This window comes from Trichomycterus rosablanca, chromosome 25 (assembly GCF_030014385.1).
Source record: "Trichomycterus rosablanca isolate fTriRos1 chromosome 25, fTriRos1.hap1, whole genome shotgun sequence".
Lineage (NCBI taxonomy): Eukaryota > Metazoa > Chordata > Actinopteri > Siluriformes > Trichomycteridae > Trichomycterus > Trichomycterus rosablanca.
In genome coordinates this window covers 18,503,693-18,521,706 of record NC_086012.1, presented here as the reverse complement: position 1 = coordinate 18,521,706, position 18,014 = coordinate 18,503,693, and the positions used below count along the sequence as shown (strand labels likewise).

At 45.9% G+C, this 18,014-nt stretch overlaps 1 protein-coding gene across 1 annotated transcript in view; it reads left to right on the top strand.

Moving 5' to 3' along the window:
- xrn1 (5'-3' exoribonuclease 1) overlaps positions 1-17,758 on the top strand; it is a 23,667-nt gene extending 5,909 nt beyond the window's left edge. The window contains exons 10-40 of the mRNA XM_062988154.1: positions 330-464; positions 658-727; positions 1,166-1,274; positions 1,349-1,438; positions 2,084-2,240; positions 3,780-3,899; positions 3,996-4,165; positions 4,513-4,630; positions 4,734-4,829; positions 4,977-5,080; positions 5,171-5,299; positions 5,414-5,576; positions 6,162-6,275; positions 6,419-6,517; positions 6,744-6,859; positions 7,631-7,867; positions 8,170-8,305; positions 8,800-8,856; positions 9,196-9,328; positions 9,586-9,655; positions 9,744-9,954; positions 10,142-10,222; positions 10,761-10,850; positions 11,517-11,594; positions 11,672-11,803; positions 12,236-12,374; positions 12,524-12,657; positions 12,758-12,871; positions 13,459-13,561; positions 13,698-13,855; positions 14,302-17,758. Coding sequence (XP_062844224.1) covers positions 330-464; positions 658-727; positions 1,166-1,274; positions 1,349-1,438; positions 2,084-2,240; positions 3,780-3,899; positions 3,996-4,165; positions 4,513-4,630; positions 4,734-4,829; positions 4,977-5,080; positions 5,171-5,299; positions 5,414-5,576; positions 6,162-6,275; positions 6,419-6,517; positions 6,744-6,859; positions 7,631-7,867; positions 8,170-8,305; positions 8,800-8,856; positions 9,196-9,328; positions 9,586-9,655; positions 9,744-9,954; positions 10,142-10,222; positions 10,761-10,850; positions 11,517-11,594; positions 11,672-11,803; positions 12,236-12,374; positions 12,524-12,657; positions 12,758-12,871; positions 13,459-13,561; positions 13,698-13,855; positions 14,302-14,580 — 3,942 coding nt within the window. The 3' untranslated portion in view covers positions 14,581-17,758. The remainder of the gene's footprint in view (positions 1-329; positions 465-657; positions 728-1,165; positions 1,275-1,348; positions 1,439-2,083; positions 2,241-3,779; positions 3,900-3,995; positions 4,166-4,512; positions 4,631-4,733; positions 4,830-4,976; positions 5,081-5,170; positions 5,300-5,413; positions 5,577-6,161; positions 6,276-6,418; positions 6,518-6,743; positions 6,860-7,630; positions 7,868-8,169; positions 8,306-8,799; positions 8,857-9,195; positions 9,329-9,585; positions 9,656-9,743; positions 9,955-10,141; positions 10,223-10,760; positions 10,851-11,516; positions 11,595-11,671; positions 11,804-12,235; positions 12,375-12,523; positions 12,658-12,757; positions 12,872-13,458; positions 13,562-13,697; positions 13,856-14,301) is intronic.
- The last annotated feature ends 256 nt before the right edge of the window (positions 17,759-18,014 follow it).

Sequence of the window (18,014 nt, the reverse complement as noted above, 5' to 3'; positions counted from 1 at the left end):
ATTTTACAAACATGAGATGAGACCTTTTTCTGGATTTTTATCTCATTTGTCTCCAAATTTAGTGTAATTAATTCTAATTCCCAATTGTAAATCCACTGTCGTCCAATTTCCGTATCCTGTGGAATCAGACCCACCATGACCCTGACCAGGATAAAGCAGCTGATGAAAATGAAATGAAATATTGATGTTTTTGGAAATGTTCTAACGCTGATTTATTTTATTACATCTTAATCATATGAGACATTTTCTCATCCATATAGAACCTTTAATAATTAAAACAGCATTCGATAAGATATCCTATCTATTAAAACATGATTGCGGGTCTGCAGTTCGACAGGGAGCATTTCAACGAAGTCTTCGTGGACCTGAAGTGGTTCGAGAGCAAAGTGGGAAATAAATACGTGAACGAAGCAGCCGGTCTGGCCGCCGAGGAGGAGCTGAGCAAAAACGGCAAGAAGAACAAGGTAAGAACCCATAAATGAAGAACGTCCGGACTTGTGGGGCCAGATTGATCCTGCACAACGAGGGCAGAGCTAAAGAGGGGCGTGTCCTGTCCGATTAGACCCTGTACCTTCTAATGTAAACATAAAATACTGGAATGCATTCATTTAGCTGTAACATGTTCAGGACAATAATCTGGGGTTCTGTTATTCTCAGTCTTTTAAAGATTCTCTCTGGCTGGCTGCTCTGGACGGAGATAAAGACTCACGTCCTGCATCAGGAAGAGGTACAAACACAAACACACACACACACACACACACAGTTACAACATGTGGCTTCATGATAAGAGAGTACAGGTGCTGAACTGGCCTGCCTGCCTGCGTTCCAGACCTGTCTCCTGTGTGGGAACGTAGATCCCAAGAACGGAACAGAATCTGTTCAAAGTTTCATGCCTCAACTATTTTGGAACGTGTTACCGGATGAGCGTATAAATACCTAAAAAATACTGAATTTGATTAGTCAAATTATTAAATATTTTGTGGTCTTGGTTCTGTCAGTTTGATTTCTGTTTTTCCTTCTGTCCCAATGTTTTGGAAGCTGGGTCTGCATTAAGCTTATCAGACCTCACGAGCGTAACGCGGTGATGGTTTTCTCTTTACGACACGATGCCTTTGTGAGGTCTGTTAACAAAGTAATGAGCGTCTCCGTCTTTCCCGCGATGCAGCAGAAGGTGCGGAGGAGGACGGCGAGGACGACGAGCTCTTCGAGGCCGAGTTCCGGCAGTACAAGCGGACGTACTACATGACCAAGATGGACGTGGAGGTGGTCTCTGAGTAAGTGGCTGCGCCGCAGATTCACCTGCTCACGGCTTTGAAACTTTTATTGATTGATTTTCATTCTTTTGCAGTGAGTTTCTGGCCGGTCAGGCTCGCTGTTACGTGGAGGGAATCCAGTGGATCCTGCATTATTACTACCACGGAGTCCAGTCCTGGAGCTGGTAATAAGACTCGCGGCTTACTTACTGCTCTGAGGCCTCGCGGTTCCTCAGGGTTTGGTGTAGAACGTGCAGCTGGAGGATTTGGTTCATTATAAATGTAGATTTTAATCTGAACTATATCAGAAACGGATGGATTCACTAGACACTAGTTCACTCCTGTCTGGTCTGTTTCAATAACAGTGATAAAAGTGCACGGTCACATACTTTTGGCCATGTTCTGTGCACGTCTTTTACCCTGTAATGGCCTTAAAATATGTTTAAAATATTATTTATTTCCGTGTCTTAGTTTCCTTAGTTTAAATTGAGACAGATATGTAGAATACACACTTGATATAAACAGGAACCTTTGACCAAATATGGAAACTTTGACTAAAGGAAGGGCACAGGATGCTGTGACCATATAAGGAAAGTTACTAGTCACGTATAAGGGAAAAGCCTCAACATGTCTATGTTGTTGATTTATTGGACTATATCAACAATAAACTACTAATATTTTTAAGTTTTTAAGTTATTTTTAAGGCCCAAACAAGATTATTTTTAATACTTATTTAAGTATTTAGACCAAAGGGTTAAGAAGTGTACGTAAACATCACTTGGTCCGTTTGTGAACAGATTGGTTTAGAATCCTCTGTGTGTGTCCTGCAGGTATTACCCGTACCATTACGCCCCGTTCCTCTCTGACGTGAGGAACGTCTCCCATCTCCATCTGACCTTCGACCTGGGGAAACCCTTCATGCCTTTCGAGCAGCTCCTCGCTGTTTTACCTTCAGCCAGCAAGGAGCTCCTACCACAAGCTTACCAGGTAATCACCAACCGGTATGTATTTAATCACTTTCAAATGATCGTGTATTATCTGAAGGAAGCATCTCCATGGGTTCAAGTCAGAAGACTTTGACTAGTTCACGTTGTTTAGAGGGGGTGGACTCTTTTTTTTTTTTGCTGCAGAAATCAAGGCAAGTCTAATAAAACCCACGTGTCAATTAAACAGAATTAATTAATTCATTGAGCAACTAGAAGCACTAAAGTTAAGATCTCGAGCTCCTGTTACCCCTTTTCCACCGACGCGGCACGGAGCCCGTTCCGGTTCCCGAACTTGACTTTGAACCGGTTCCGCGTGTTTCCACCGGAAAAAAGAGGTTCCAGACAGAGAACTAGCGGGCCGATCTGGCACCACAGGATACTGGGTTATTCAGCCCGAACCGTGACGTCCGTCAGTGGGCGCGTCATGTTGTACAGCATAGCGACAGCAACAATGCCATCAGCTGGGGTCTCGTATGGAGCTTAATGCTGCATGTTTATCTTTTAAACTTCACCTGATTACATTTTGAACCAGTTTGCCGCTGATATTTTCAAAGCGCCTTTAAAAAGATGAACTGTGAGATATTACGTGATAAAAGTGACCCGGACAGAACGAACACCTCTTAACGTGAAAAATAAAGCGTGAAGCTTTTTCAACTCCCCGAGCTGCATAAACACACGTGAAGTAAATCCAGTTAAACACGGATACACGTGGTATTTTAGACTGGATTTGATGTTTATTTCACACAGATGTTTGTTCGTGTTGTGGAAATTTAATGATGTTTCACCGCTTAAGTCGAGCGCTGAGCAAATCGGCTTTCTGTGCCGAGAGTCGCGGTGAAACCGAAGCGCAAAACTCTTCTCACGCCAGTGAACTAAAGAAAACAACAACTGAGACGAACACGTCACGTCTTCTTATCACCGATTGTTCGATCAATGCTTTTTACATAAAAACTAACATCAGTAACAGCAGCACAAACGCTCACACATAATCTACACACTCCGCCATGATGATATTACTGCTCTTAACTTTCGTTAAGTAACGTCCACCGATGATGACGCTGCTTGGTTCTCAAAAACTGGTGGAAACGCGCGTCGGTTCTCTACAGAACACCAAGGTTCAGAGAAACCTGAACAGAACCGGTTCAAGAACCACGTTTTTTTTGGTGGAAAAGGGGTAAGTGAGATCCTGATCAGATTTTGGCTCTATCAGCCGCTCGGCTGCTGAAGAAACTCCTTATTGCTGCTGAAATAGCGGCCTCTGCTGGCTGGTCGAAGCACTTACACTAGACGGTGGATAATGGAGAGCAGTGCCTTATCCTCTGTACCCGATACTGGTCCCTGTGTGAACCCGCCTCGTATAGGAACGTCCTAAAGACGTGTTTGGTGGTACGAAAGGAAATGAAAAAGGGGGGCGAACAGTTCCTAATTTGAATCTGCTCTCCACCTGCTGGAATTATGAACATGTAAATATGATTTCATGCACTTTTGTGGCCCATGAATAATGCAGGGCCTTTTCTTTTACATTTATTTGTGTTTTTAGCAACTGATGACCTCTCCGAACTCCCCGATCATCGAGTATTACCCCGTGGACTTCAAAACAGACCTGAACGGGAAGCAGCAGGAATGGGAGGCCGTCGTCCTCATTCCCTTCATCGACGAGGTGCACGCTAACACCCTTAATTGAATGGCAGTTTTGGGGCTGCACGCTTTGTAATGTTGCTGAAATCGTGTGTGTGTGTGTGTGTGTGTGGTGCAGATACGGCTGCTGGCGGCCATGGCATCGTACACGGATAGTTTGACTAAGTGGGAGATGGCGCGGAACACGCACAGCGAGTGCGCGGTGTACTTCCACGATACAGACCTGGACTTCCTGTACACATCGCCGCTGCCCGAGATCTTTCCCAGCACCCAACACTGCCATGCCAGGTAAACACCAACACACACAGCACATCAATCAGACTTTTCCATTATACATGATCAATAAGTTTCCTTATATGGTCAGAGCTTCCTGTGCCAAGTAACCTTTCATATTTGGTCAAAGCTTCCTGTTCTCTTTTCATGCATGATATAAACGTTTCCTATCATAAATTGACCCATCTTCATATTTTTTGGTATGAGTTACGTTCCAGTGTCAAAATAAGCACATATTTACAGTCCCAACGTCCCTGGAATTGAGGAATGAACTCACTTGTTATATAATCAATGCAATATAACATGATCCCGAGTGTACAGAACCTCTATACGAACAGAGATGTGTGTTTGTGTGTTTTTAGGTGCACACCGGTGCCTCTGGACGCCTGGCGAGTGCCTCTGGACTTTGTCGGACGGAGGATCGACCGGAGCGCCCTTTACTTCTGCGGCTTTCCCACCCTACAGCACATCCGGCATAAAGTAAATACAGAACTTATACCATTTAGATTCACTTCCTTTAACGGGAAGGATCGTGTACGCTGTTCGTGACGGTCTGACGACGGTACCTGTTTGTTTGTTTCAGTTCTTTAGGAAGAAGTGCGGGGTGGTGGTGTTCCAGCAGAGCAGCCGTGGCGATAACATGATGCTGGACATCCTACCCAGCCAGCAGGGGGAGCCGGTGAGCACTCACGTCATTCGGTTATTAATGCCATATTAATGACTATAGCATCCGGATCTGTTTGTAAATGCTGTGTGTGTGTGTGTGTGTGTGTGTGTGTGTGTGTGTGTGTGTGTGTGTGTGTGTGTGTGTGTGTGTGTGTGTTAGGTTCTGGAGGATGTCGTGGCACTCGTTTTGGGGAAGTGTGTGTTCGTGAACTGGCCTCACCTGGAGGAGGCTCGTGTGGTGGCCGTTTCAGACGGAGAAACAAAGTAAGACGTTCATTTAGCCTGGATTTATTGATGATTATGATTATAATAATATTAATAGTTCATAATATCTGATCCACCTTCTTGTCTCAGGTTTTACCTGGAGGAGCCGACGGGGGTGCAGCAGGTTTACGAGGACGTTCCTCCTCCTGTTCGTGTTGTGTACCTGAGTGATAAAGAGCAGAAGGAGTGGGTGAAGGATGTGCAGGGCATCACTGAGCAGTACGTTCATCCTCTTCCTCACCGTTCAGTTCAGTTCTCATCGATACAGTAGGTAGACATGCACCTCTGTAACAGGATGTAGAAATGACCCTCTGGCCCCGCCTCTTCCCGCAGCCACTGTAAGCGTAAGGGCGTGGTGATCAACGAGACCTTCATCCTGCTCTACGCTCAGCTGCTGACCGGCCGGAAGTACGTGGTCTCCCCCAGCGGGCAGGTCCAACTGGAGAAACAGTGGGGCAAGCAGGTCCTGCCCTTCGCCCACCAGACCATCGTCAAGGTAACGTTTATTGTTGGACTATATGGCCAAAAGTATGTGGACACTTGAGCTTGTTGCATGATGTAACTGGCTCTATGCTTCTGAAAGGCTTTTCTACAGGATTCTGTTCAGGTCAGGCACTGATTGACCCTTAAAACCAAAAAACTGGGTCTTCAAAAAATTGAATTTGAACAGGCACTTAAAAAAAAAAAATCAACTTGTACACGAGCGCCCCCTTGTGGAGGCTTTATGTTACACCTTGTAAACCACAGTGGGACCAGATTGTCACCGATTTAATTCATGAAATCTATCTGTTTGGATGAATTTGACGTGTTTTGATGTGTTGCCTGGGCCGCGGTAAGAATCATGGACAGAATGTGGCTACCCTGTTCCCTCCCAATTCGTTTTATTTCACTTTCATGTCTTACCCCCCGCTTTAGCCTGGCGAGTCCGGTTTCCCAGTGCAGTTAGACACCCTGGACAGGACTCCAGTCCTAATTTACCTGCCGCCCCAGCTCCCCACCTCTCTCTTTTTATTGTGCAATATTGTGACTGATTTATTTACACTTTCATTTAAAATCCTCACCCTTTATTTTTTATTCGTAGGACATCAAAGCGTTCGACTCGTCCATGTCCAGCTTTAAAACCCTGGAGGAGCTGTTTCCAGTGGGCACGATGCTGTTTATGGTGGGGAACCCGTACTACGGAGCTATGGGAGAGGTGTGCGCTCCTAATATAACGTCGATCCGTCATTCTGATCATAACGAATATGAAAATAAACCCGATAAAATAATGACACTGTTATAAAAGCTGGATCTCTCTCTCTCTCTCTCTCTCTCTGTTTATCTCGTTTTGCTCCTCAGGTACAAGATTCCAGCGATGTGATCGGCGAGGGGCGGGTGCGGGTGGTATTCACTGTGCCGTGTGAACCTCACCTCGATGCCTTAATTCAGAACCAGCATGTGAGTGACCCACCATTAATCTGTTTTTTATAATCGATTTGGATTTCAGTGAACCCAGTCACCGTCCCAACAGTTATGAATTGTTCTTGGACTTGATTGGCTGTACATTTTTAGCACTATGACATGCCGGAGATAAACGCACTCACTCTGAGGATGCATCATGTCGTACTGTGCATATAGCGCCCCCTGGTTGCAGTGCTCAGAATTGTGTCTTTTTCTCACGCAGAAATACTCGGTGAAGTACAGTCCCGGTTACGTCCTGGCCTCGCGCCTCGGCATCACCAGCTACCTGGTCTCCAGGTTCTCCGGCTGCATCTTCATCGGACGAGGATCCAAGAAAAAGTCAGTGGAACTTTAATTCTATTGAAAATTCACTTGCACAACTTCGACCAATCACGTTCAACCTTCCCAGGGCTTTGAATTCGTCATAGACAGACCCGAACCGTCCCCAGAGACGCAGTTTGAAGTCCAGGGGTTTGAATGACCTGCACTGTATGACCAAAAGTATGTGGACACTCAACCTTGAGCTTGGCTCCACACTTCTGGAAAGGCTTCTCTGCAAGATTTTGGACCGTGGCTGTGGGAATTTGAGCCTGTTCAGGTCAGGCACTGGTACTGACTAGACGTCCTGGCTCGCAATCGACGTTCCAATCCATCCTAAATGAGTCCTATTGGTCAATCAATGTGGCTTAACACAATAGGCAGGGGTGGGGGTGTCCACATAGTTTTTGCCACATACTATAGTGTAGTGCAGGGTTTTTCAGGCACTTAAAGAAATGAACGCACACGAACGTCCCCTTGTGGAGGCTTCACGTTACACTGTGTAAACCGCAGTGTGACCAGTTAACCATTTTCATTAATTAAATATGTGGACGTTTGAAGTCCAGGGGTTCGAATCCCAGCCTGGACTCACAAATTCATGCATCGTGGTACGTGAACCAAGTCGTTGGGGGGGGGCACATCAGTGCAGGTCTCAGAAACATGTAGCGCCCCCTAATGGGAGCAGCAAATAGGAATCATTTATTGAGGTCTAGAGTCAGAGTTAGGTGTAATCTCTTTTGGATTCTGTTGTGTGTGTGTGTGTGTGATCTGATCGGCTCCGTCTGTGCGCAGTCCTCACGGAGAGCAGAAGGCCAACGTGGGTCTGAATCTGAAGTTCAATAAGAAGAACGAGGAGGTCCCCGGGTACACCAAGCGTACGGAGAAGGAGTGGCTGTACTCGGCCGCCGTGGAGGAGCTGCTGGCCGAATATCTGGAGCGCTTCTCCGAGGTGTTCGACTACGTGTCCAGGAACAGCCACGACGACGTGTTCTACGAGGACGATATCTGGCCCGGAGAGAACGAGAACGGGTACGTCGGCGGTACCTTCTAAAAGCGTGCTTCACTTTTGCTGAGAAGAGGGCGTGTCTAAATTCTTAGATGCCTTAAAATGCTCTTACTGAGGCGCCTTATTTCTGAGTGATGATCTGACTGAAAAATGAGGGTGCAGCCTTTCTCCCACCTCTTACCGAGGTCACTCGCCCCCCTGGGATGCATGCTTTCACCGAACCACTTCTTTTCACCTGCTAGGGTCGAAGTCTCACACCACAGCGCCTGTGGTGCACCACCTGTGCCGTCCTCGCTGTCCACTAACGCTCTTCCTTCCCCCTCAGAGCCGAGAAGGTGCAGAAAATCACGGCGTGGCTGAAGACCCATCCGGTCAGCTCTACATCCCGGGCGTCGTGTGATCTCCAGATCCTGGACGCCGGCATCGTGGAGAAGATCGAGGAGGAGCTGGAGAAAACCACGGTGATCACCAACATACATTTTCTTACAGTGGTGGGGCTTGAACCAGCGACCTTTCGATCACTAGTCTAGCACCTTAATCACTAGGCTACAACTGCCATCATACAAATACAGATCGGTGATTCAGAATTCCGCTCGGAAACCGTCTGTTCCTTCAACCAGAGCAGCTTGTTTGTTTATATTCCTCCTAGTTTTGAGTAGGTGGATTCTCTGCTTCTCATGTTAATGGAGACGCTCTATATGTATATAGACACATGAGTTCGTAACATCTGTAATAAATCAAACAACATGCTTCCAACTCTGCAGCAACAGTTTAGGGAAGGCCTTTTCCTGTTCCAACTCCAGAAGCTTTAACATTATTTTCAGCCCCACTCAGCAGCTGACATATTTTATACTCATGAATGGGCACAGATCCCCACAGACACACTTCAAAGTCTTGTGAGAAGCTCCTGTAGAGGTCGCTCTGTTTAAATACGGTTCGTTTTTGTTTCCTGCAGGCAAAGAAGAGCAACAAGAAGGTTCGGGTCACCGTGAAGCCTCATCTGCTGTTCCGGGTGAGCCAATCGCGTGCCTCGGTTCGGGTTTTGGGGCCGCTGTTGTAGCATATTGAGTCACGTTAAGTGCGTACGTTAGACGGTGGACGCAGAGATCCGGCAGGCCTGTTCAGTGGCTGTCTGTTTCCAAGGCAACCTCAGGAATTGGCGCACGAAGCCTAATTTGCACAAACGTTGCATAATGCGTCATCTTAAGACCCCCGGGGCCCTCGCTCAAGCCCCCTGGGGCTCTACAACCCCGAATTTAACACCCACTGCCCACGACTATGCATGAAAACGTTAATTAACACCATAACGAATTATTTAGCGTCTCTCTCCCGTCTTCTCTGTCTGGCGTAGCCCCTGGAGCAGCAGCACGGCGTGGTACCCGACCCGGACGCCGAATATCACCTGTTCGACCGCGTGGTCAACGTCCGGGAGGGTTTCTCCGTCCCCATCGGCCTCAGAGGAACCGTCATCGGGATCAAAGGAGGTACGGCACTCCTTGTGTGGCTCTCACTGTGGTTCACTAGAGTCCCAGAGCCTTAGGAATGGCTGTGTAACCCTTTCTCTTGCTGATTTTTGAGACTGTCTAGTCTGACAGACAGACAGGTTCTACTGAAGTGACGTTAGAAGATCAGCTCTTCCACGGCACTGATTAGTATTTTAGGAGACGAGTTCCTGGTGTACTCAAGTGAGGACGTTTCTCTGTGTGTGTGTGCGTGCGTGTGTGTGTGTGTGTGTTCTCAGCTGATCGTGAAGCTGAAGTGCTTTATGAAGTTCTGTTTGACGAGGAGTTTGCTGGAGGACTCACCATCAGGTAACACACACACACACACACCCACACACCATGCTGTGCATGAACACCCTATTAATAACTGTATGTAATTATTATTGTGTGTGTGTAGGTGTTCTCCTGGGCACGGCTACAGACTCCCTCCTAGTGCCTTAATCAATCTAAGCCACGGGAGCCGTCACGAGCTAAACTCCCAGAAACTCACTGCCATCGTCAAACCCCAGCCTTCATCCTCCTCCTCCTCCTCCTCCTCACAGTATCCACACAAACAGCAGCTGGACCAGCTCAACCACTCGCCACGCTCACCGTTCAAACCCACACAGGTAACACCACCACCACCCCCACCCCCACGTTTCATTACTACTACAGACCCAGCGCCAAAAAAGTTGGGACAGTAGGTGAAGTGCAAATAAAAACAGAAAGCTGTGATATGGATTTAATATATTAATAAACTGTGTGTGTGTGTGTGTGTGTGTGTGTGTGTGTGTGTGTGTGTGTGTGTGTGTGTAGCAGAATGGGAGGCGGGCTGCAGATTCTCAGGGAAACAGGATTTTTTCTCACAAAGGCCCAAATCACAAGTCCCAACAAAAGGTAAAATAGGAGGTGTGTGTGTGTGTGTGTGTGTGTGTGTGTGTGTGTGTGTGTGTGTGTGTGTGTGTGTGTGTGTGTGTGTGTGTGTGTGTGTGATAACTGTATTAATGTGTGTGTGTGTGTGTGTGTGTGATAAATGTATTAGCGTGTGGGTGTGTATGATATATCTGTATTAATGTGTGTGTGTGATATTTTCATTGTCAGCATGTAGCAGACGCCTTTATCCAAAGCGACTTACATTACAATTACAGTGTACAGTCTGAGCAATTGAGGGTTAAGGGCCTTGCTCAAGGGCCCAACAGCAGCAACCTGGCAGTCACTGGTCCAGTACCTTAACCACTAGGCTACAGCTGGCCATATATATGATATAATTGTATTAATGTGTGTGGGACAGTTGTAGCCTATCACTTAGGGTTCAAGCCCCACCACTGCCATGTTGCCACTGTTGGGTTTGCCCTTAAATGCCGAAAATGTAAACGTGTGTGTGTGTGTGTGTGTGTGTGTGTGTGTGTGTGTGTGTGTGTGTGTGGTTCCTCAGGGCTCAACTAATAAGGAGGAGGATTTTGGTAATGTGTGGCAGTCTCTGCAGACTTTACCTCAACAACCACCAGCTCACTGGCAGAACCATGTAAGTGCATCCGTGTGTGTGTGTGTGTGTGTGTGTGTGAGTGTGGTTTTAATGTATCTCTGATGCTAATGTATCTGTATAACAGGTGAATAAAGGCCCGGCGCAACAGCAGAACAGCGACGCCTCCAGTAAACCTGTACGTTATTCATCACCTTCAGCATCATCACTCAGTACATTACAGCTGCAACCAAACTGTTCTTTTATTAATCTTCCGAAAAACAAAATATACTTTTAATCAATTTATACAGAATCTGTATATAAAATTAAAAAACCAACAAGAAATAAAAGCTGAATCAGGACTTGCACACACACTCCAAACTCCTTCACAAGTCAGTAAGGGTTTGTGAGGAGGGAATTGGCTATGTCTAAGGTCACACTGATCAAGAGAAGCCAAGTTCAGAGGAACAGTAGAACAATATTTCATTTTCATCAATTTCTTCATCCTGGTCAGGGTCGTGGTTTATCCAATCATGTCTGTGTAGTACCCGGCTGGCCGATAGCACCTCTGTGATTCGACCGCTCCACCAGAGCTCCAGCAAAACAGTATTTTTTAGACAGTAGCAGGACGTCCTTTCTAAAATGAATCCTGTTCACTAATTAGTGTTACTGACGTGATCAGGGATGCATTCCTGACTCATGAATATTAAACCCTGACTGGTTCCGTAGGTTCTGGGTGGGAACATCAGACTGCTGAAGAGAAACGAAGATTTAGACGCCGTTGCGTCGCCGAAGCCCCCAAACCAGGTATTTATATCCTCCTAAATGATATTTAATTCACTCTGGATCGACTCGGACTGAAACGTTTGATCTTTGTGCTGCAGATCAATCCAGAGTTCCAGGAGCTGCTGGCCAATCTGAAGATCTCCACGGAACCTGAAGCTCCGATAAATACCCCTCCTAGGGAGCCTAAAGATCAGACAGGGGAACCTGTTTCCCCCCAGTCGTTCGCTATGGTGAGTAAATACGGGGGCAAAAGTATCTGGACGCCTGACTGTAAGTCCCCCCCAACATTAATCCCAGGTTACCTGTAAAGCAGATTTCAGGCCACTTTATTAGGAACACCTGTACACCTGGTTATTCAGGGAATTATGGGTTAATAGTGTATATATAATAGAGCTGATCAGAGGAACGGTGAGTGTTGCACTGATGTTGGTACCAGCTGGTTTAAGTTAATCAAAATCATCCAGTGAGCGGCAGTCCTGCAGGTGAGAACAGCTTCACTGTGCGGCTCCTACATGACTGCTGGGTTGGAGAGTTACCTGAATGAGCAGGTACACGTGTGTTCCTAATAAAGTGGCTAATAAACTAAACCACACCCAAATAATTTATGATTTATAATAGTGCTGCGCAGTTCTTCAGCTCAGTCCCGTTTGTGCTCTGATCAGATTGGAACCATGATGCTGAAGGAGATGCTGAAGATCGACGGTTCAGGAACCACGGCATCTACGCCCGACCCCGCCCCTCAGAACACGTCTTCAGATCCAGGAGCCCAGCAGCAGAGAAGACGCTCGTCTAAAAAACTGGGTACGTGAACGTCCGTCTGTGTTTTGCAGACCTCATTCATCTGGAACTCGAGTCATATCGATAAGTACACCGTGGTAAAGCCTTGGTGTATATTACCAAGGAACCTTGTGCCCAGTTATTCACTACATCCACTGGTTTTACTCCTGCAGCTGCCAGGATAAACACCCCGCAGGGTGAAGCGCCCGGCCCCCCGATGCTGCCCTGCATGGCCACCGAACTGAGCCGAGTGTGCGCGGGGTTAAAGATGGGCCCCCCGGAGTTCACCTTCCTCCATAACGGACAGGTCAGTGTGACGTGGTTCTACCTTAAGCGGGTGACGAGGGGTGAATTTTTATTAGAGTTCTCGGTTCACTGACCGTCTGTGTGCGTTCCCACTGTCTCAGGGTCTGACGGTGTGCCAGGTGAAGCTCTCTAACGGTCTGGTGCTGCACGGCCCTCAGTGCCAGTCCGAAGCCGAAGCTAAAGAGAAGGCGGCGCTCTTCACCCTCCAGCGCCTGGTAATGATCGTTCTCCCGCACCGTACACACATCAGGACAAACGTACACACACTGTGATCAGATCAGGCTTCAGGCCGCTTGTGTTGGCTAATATCTTCACTCTATATAGATATGTGCCAGTCTACATAGACATACGGTCTGTGTGAAAAGCTGTCGACCCGCCCTGCTCCCCTCTACCTACCTCATCAGCTGCCTCAGTAGAGAGGATTCTAATAAGCTCCCTCGTTATTCAGGCAGATCATCACTCAGGATTAAGGCACCTCGGTAGGAGCATTTTAATGGATCTAAGGATTTAGACACGCCCTCTTCTCGGGAGTGTAGGATGATGGGAAATGCGTCTGTGTAGAAATAGAACACCCTGTGTGGTGAGTAGAACTGGACTGAAGGTCAAACACAGATGAAGTAGATCAAACATCGTAAATAAATAGACACTAGTGCCAACTCTGGGTACATGCACACGCTCGGTGTGAGTCCTGATCACACAAACATCGATCCGTCCAGGATCGCTTTCACTGGACAGTCCTTAAAAAGTAGGATGTTAGATTTATTATTTTACAGCTGCGTAGAAATATTTTGCTCTCTTACAGAACTCGGTGGGCTCGTTTCCTCTCCCCCCTCCTCCTCTGTTCCCCGGGATGCAGCCCATGAGGCCGATGGCTCCTCATCCCGCCATGTTCGGACAGCCGCCAGGTAAAGCACTCGGGATTTTCTAACGGTACCAGCAGTACAGGGTGGCACGGTGTTTAGCTCTGAGCAGCTCCAGCTCGAGTCGGTTTGAATTTTGGGTTCAGTTCTGATGCTCACGCGTCCTTTTCATTTCACACAGGTGGGATTCTGATTCCGCACCAGGGATACGGCCCCGTGCCGTGGGGGATGCAGTTTCCTCCACAGGGGCCTCCTTTCTACGGAGGGGCGTTTCCAGGAGCCCTAGGCCCTCCGCCCGCAGCCAGCGTCGGCTCTCACAACCAGTTCATCCCCCTGCAGGCAAGAAATTCTGAAATGTGTGATGATAGCGCAGACTGCTGTGTTTAGAAAAGTGAAGCGTCATGCTTTTTTGTTGTCCAGCAACGTAAAGCTTGCTCGACTGTGGACAGTCAGGAGTTTCTAACACATGGCAGACCTGTTATAGTGGTTCTTGGATGACATTTGATCAATTTTCAAATTTCCTCCTGACATAAGGTGACGGTTTAGGGTTTCTTCCCAACCATGACAAGAAACTGCTGTTCCGTATACTTTTTAATGGGTGCGGTCAGACTACCCCTATTTATGTGGACACACAGCAGTTCTGATCAGTCAGTCACAGAAAAAAGAGCAGTTGCAGGAATCATTGAACTTCAAAAACGGATATAAATTCCTTCTTAGTGTCTTTAAACTTTAATCTCGTCATGTTCTTCTAAATCTGTTTGTATTCCTGACGTTTTGAATCACAGGTGACTAAGAAACGCGTCTCAGGCTGGAAGAACCAGGACTTCCCCAGCGCGGCTCAACCCGAGGGCACCGAAACCTCCCAGCAGCCGTCCAAACCCGGCGCCGCTCCGTCCACCTCCAAAACCCCTCCGCTGGTCAGCACGCAGGACTGCGAGAACGCTCCCAGCACGCCAAAAACACCCGGACGGGCCCCCAAACCCGCGCACACACCCGGCTCGGCCTCCAAGCGCAAACACAGGAAACTGGCGGTCAACTTCGATGCTGCTAAAGTGACGGACTGAGTTTGATCCTCCTCGCCGAGCTGGAGCTCCTCCTGAAGCTCTGATGTTTTATTATTATTATTATTATTATTATTGTTATATTTTAGATACTGGGGGACACTGAGAGGACGGATTTACATCGATTATAGAATTTAGAGGTACGGCGCGTGTTCCCCGACTGGAGCCGGTGGTTAAAAAACGAAAACTTCTTTTAATCTTTGATTTTTGTGCCAAATGATTCGAAGCGAGATCACGAGAGAGAGAGACGCTCCAGATTTTTCACTTTTATTCCAATCAGAGCTTCTTTTCAGTTCTGGATTTTTAATTCTTCGATCTGAGGAATTAGTTTGTAAACGCAGCACATCAGATTTCATCCGACAGTCCATGTTGGTATCTGTTGGAATTCAGATTTCAGATTGCTGCACGTCGTTACGGTTCGACACGGACGGATCGACAATCAGAGATCGTTTTGGAACTTGGTACCGGGTCGTCCAGTCAGTTTCCTCTCGCCAGGGCGACACTTTTCCAGCTTTTCCTCAGCATATGTAGCTCAAACTACACCACAGAGGTGCCAGTTCTAGTAGTTTTCGGTTAAAGACGAGACGTTTACAGTATAAGTAGCTTCAACACAGTCGAGAGAAAAACAGCTTCAACCTCTAAACGTTAGAACTGAGAAGTTTCGGATAACAACACCGTGGCTGTTCGGTTACAAACGTACAGCTCAGACCTAAGTGTTTATTAATCTGTTCGTACCTGTACCGCAGTCAGATTTAATCATTTATACAATTGAAAAAGGCACGACACTTTTCCACCAGAGGGGTCACCATTTCACCGATAGCTTTACAGAGGATCGGTCACGTAAAGCTCGTTTTAATACCAGGATTTAAAAAAACAGAGAAAATTGGACCAAAGGCGTCACCAGCTGACTTTTATTTAAAACTGAAACAAATAAAAACTCCTACTTTCCTCTCCTTAAACTTTAAACTCTTTAATCATTTTTAATATTTCATTAGTGAACATTCTCTGGGCCTTTTTATACCTGGAGCTTATAACCTCATCCACTCAACCGTTGGAAAGTAATCATTTTTTTCCCCCTTTTTGTTTCGTTTTCATGTTTTATCGGCTCTATATCCTGGTCAGGGTCGCTGGGCGCTGTGCAGTAACACAGCCTGGACCGGACCCCGTCCCTCAGACACAGCCAATCATGTCTGTATGCAGTAGTGGGTTAGTGTAATTTAGTGCCGTGCCACCCGAGCATCCTTGTAATATAATAATCATTGATCATCATGTGTTTTGATAGGAGTGAGTCGAATCCACGGTGCAGGATAACGACTGCTCCTTCATTTAACAGCTTCGCAAAAAATCTTCCATTTTGACTTGATAAATATTAAAATTGTTTCCCCTCAGCCAAGAGCAAAACAATTGTTCATAATATTTTTTATGGACCCGCTTAAAAAAATCTAAAAAGTTGCAGCTTGGTGGTGCAGTGGGTAGCAGCGTCGCCTCACAGCATTTCTGCTGTCTGGGTCTGGGTTTGATTCCCCAGCCAGGGTCATTTCTGTGTGGAGTTAACATGTTCTTCAGTGATGTCAATTATAGCTACTAGAAATGACCCAGTGTGTGTGTGTGTGTGTGTGTGTGTGTGTGTGTGTGTGTGTGTGTGTGTGTGTGTGTGTGTGTGTGTGTGTGTGTGTGTGTGTGTGTGTGTGTGTGTGTGTGTGTGTGTGTGTGTGTGTGTGTGTGTGTGTGTGTGTGTGTGTGTGATGGACTGGCGACCTGTCCTGGGTGTTTTGTGCTTTTTGGCCAGTGAATCAGACCCACCGCAGTGAATGAATAAATAAACTCCCTAAAACTCATTTAGGTGAACCAGAAGATCCATAAAGTCTGAGATGAGTTCGTATCCTGCCTGATTTTCCTCTTCAGCGTTTTCTCATATTAAAAAGTAGTTGAACGTGCTAAGCAAATTAGTGCTTTGCATTTTTTCAGGTTCGTGTAATTCAATTCGTTGTTCATGTCAAGTGTTACACACACTGATCGAATTTCAGCTGGCGGATCAAATCTCTCTCCATTACTCACATCAGGTCTGTGTATCGTACGATTGTGATTATTTTACGATGGTGATTGTGTAACCGAGAACGTCGTCACCGATGCTTTGCTCTCTGATCACATTTGATTCGTGATTTATCTGGCAGATGAGATCACGTCCCGATTGCTGTGCGTGCTATGTGCTGTGTATTTACTCCTGATTATTTAAGGTGCTCAAACATAGTTTGTTTAAAAATGTAATGTGTAACCAGGGCCAAAACGTTCCACCATACGAACATCATGTCGGTTCCAATTCACAAATGAATGCTGCGGGCCAGAACTTATCGGACGACCCAGTACTTCTAGTTCTGAAACCTGTTTAGTCACCAGTTAGTCCCGTTCTCCTCAGTGTGCTGATGCTTTTCTAAAGTCTTTTATTCTGGGGCTGGGTGGTTTGGTAGAAACGAATATGAATTCTCGTACTTTGCAGTCATTTGTTTGTGATTATGATTAGGAAATGAAAAGACTTTTATAATTAAATGATTTTATTATTTTAAGGCCGACGTGACTTGACTTTAGCTTTACTTACATTTGTTTTGGTTTTGCTGAGGCGACAGTGATCTGAAAATCGACTCTTCATTCTGAACCTAAAGAGTTTGTTAAGAATTGTGTACCAGGTTTGTTCTGCTGCTACTTTTTGTGGAGGTGACGTCTTTGCTAAACCGTTTCCAAACTTTCTGTCTGTCCCTGATTCTTTTTTCCTCTTTGGTCTTTAATAGAACGCTCTTCGGCAGCTTAAGCCACTTTCTGAACTGAAATTTCTTAAAATCCTCCGTAGCACAAGATAAAGTGAGCTTAAATCATTTCAATCTGATGATTATTAGTTTGGATCTTTTTTACCCCAGATGAAAGCAAATCGACTTATTTTTCTTTCTACGGAACCGGATGCTGCTTTAGTTTGGTTTTTAAAATGCATTTGTTTGTTTTTTTGGATTTGAATCTGGATTTTATGTGCCATTTTAAAAAAGGGTCTCTGAGATTTTGTGCTGTGTGCAGTGTTATTTTCAAATAAACTCTGTAACTAATTTAAGTACCAAAACATTCAAATCTGAGGCTCCCGCTTTGGGGCGTGATGTATACAAACATTTAATAAACTCTTGTTGTCAAAAAATCATGTTTTCTGTTTATTACAGCTGTTGTGGAAGTGTGTAAAAGCTTTTATTTTATTTACAGTGTATAGATTTAAATATTTTAAATTAAGTCGTTAGTAACAAAAAATAGTTAATAAAATTTACTTTTCAAACATAGATCAAGCTAATCTCTACAACAGACACTCTTAAAATTCACTGTTAAAAGGGGTTGAAAATTGTAAACAAACAAGCTGCTCCAGCAGTAAGCTAAAGTTATAGAATGTGTTTACGTGACCGTAC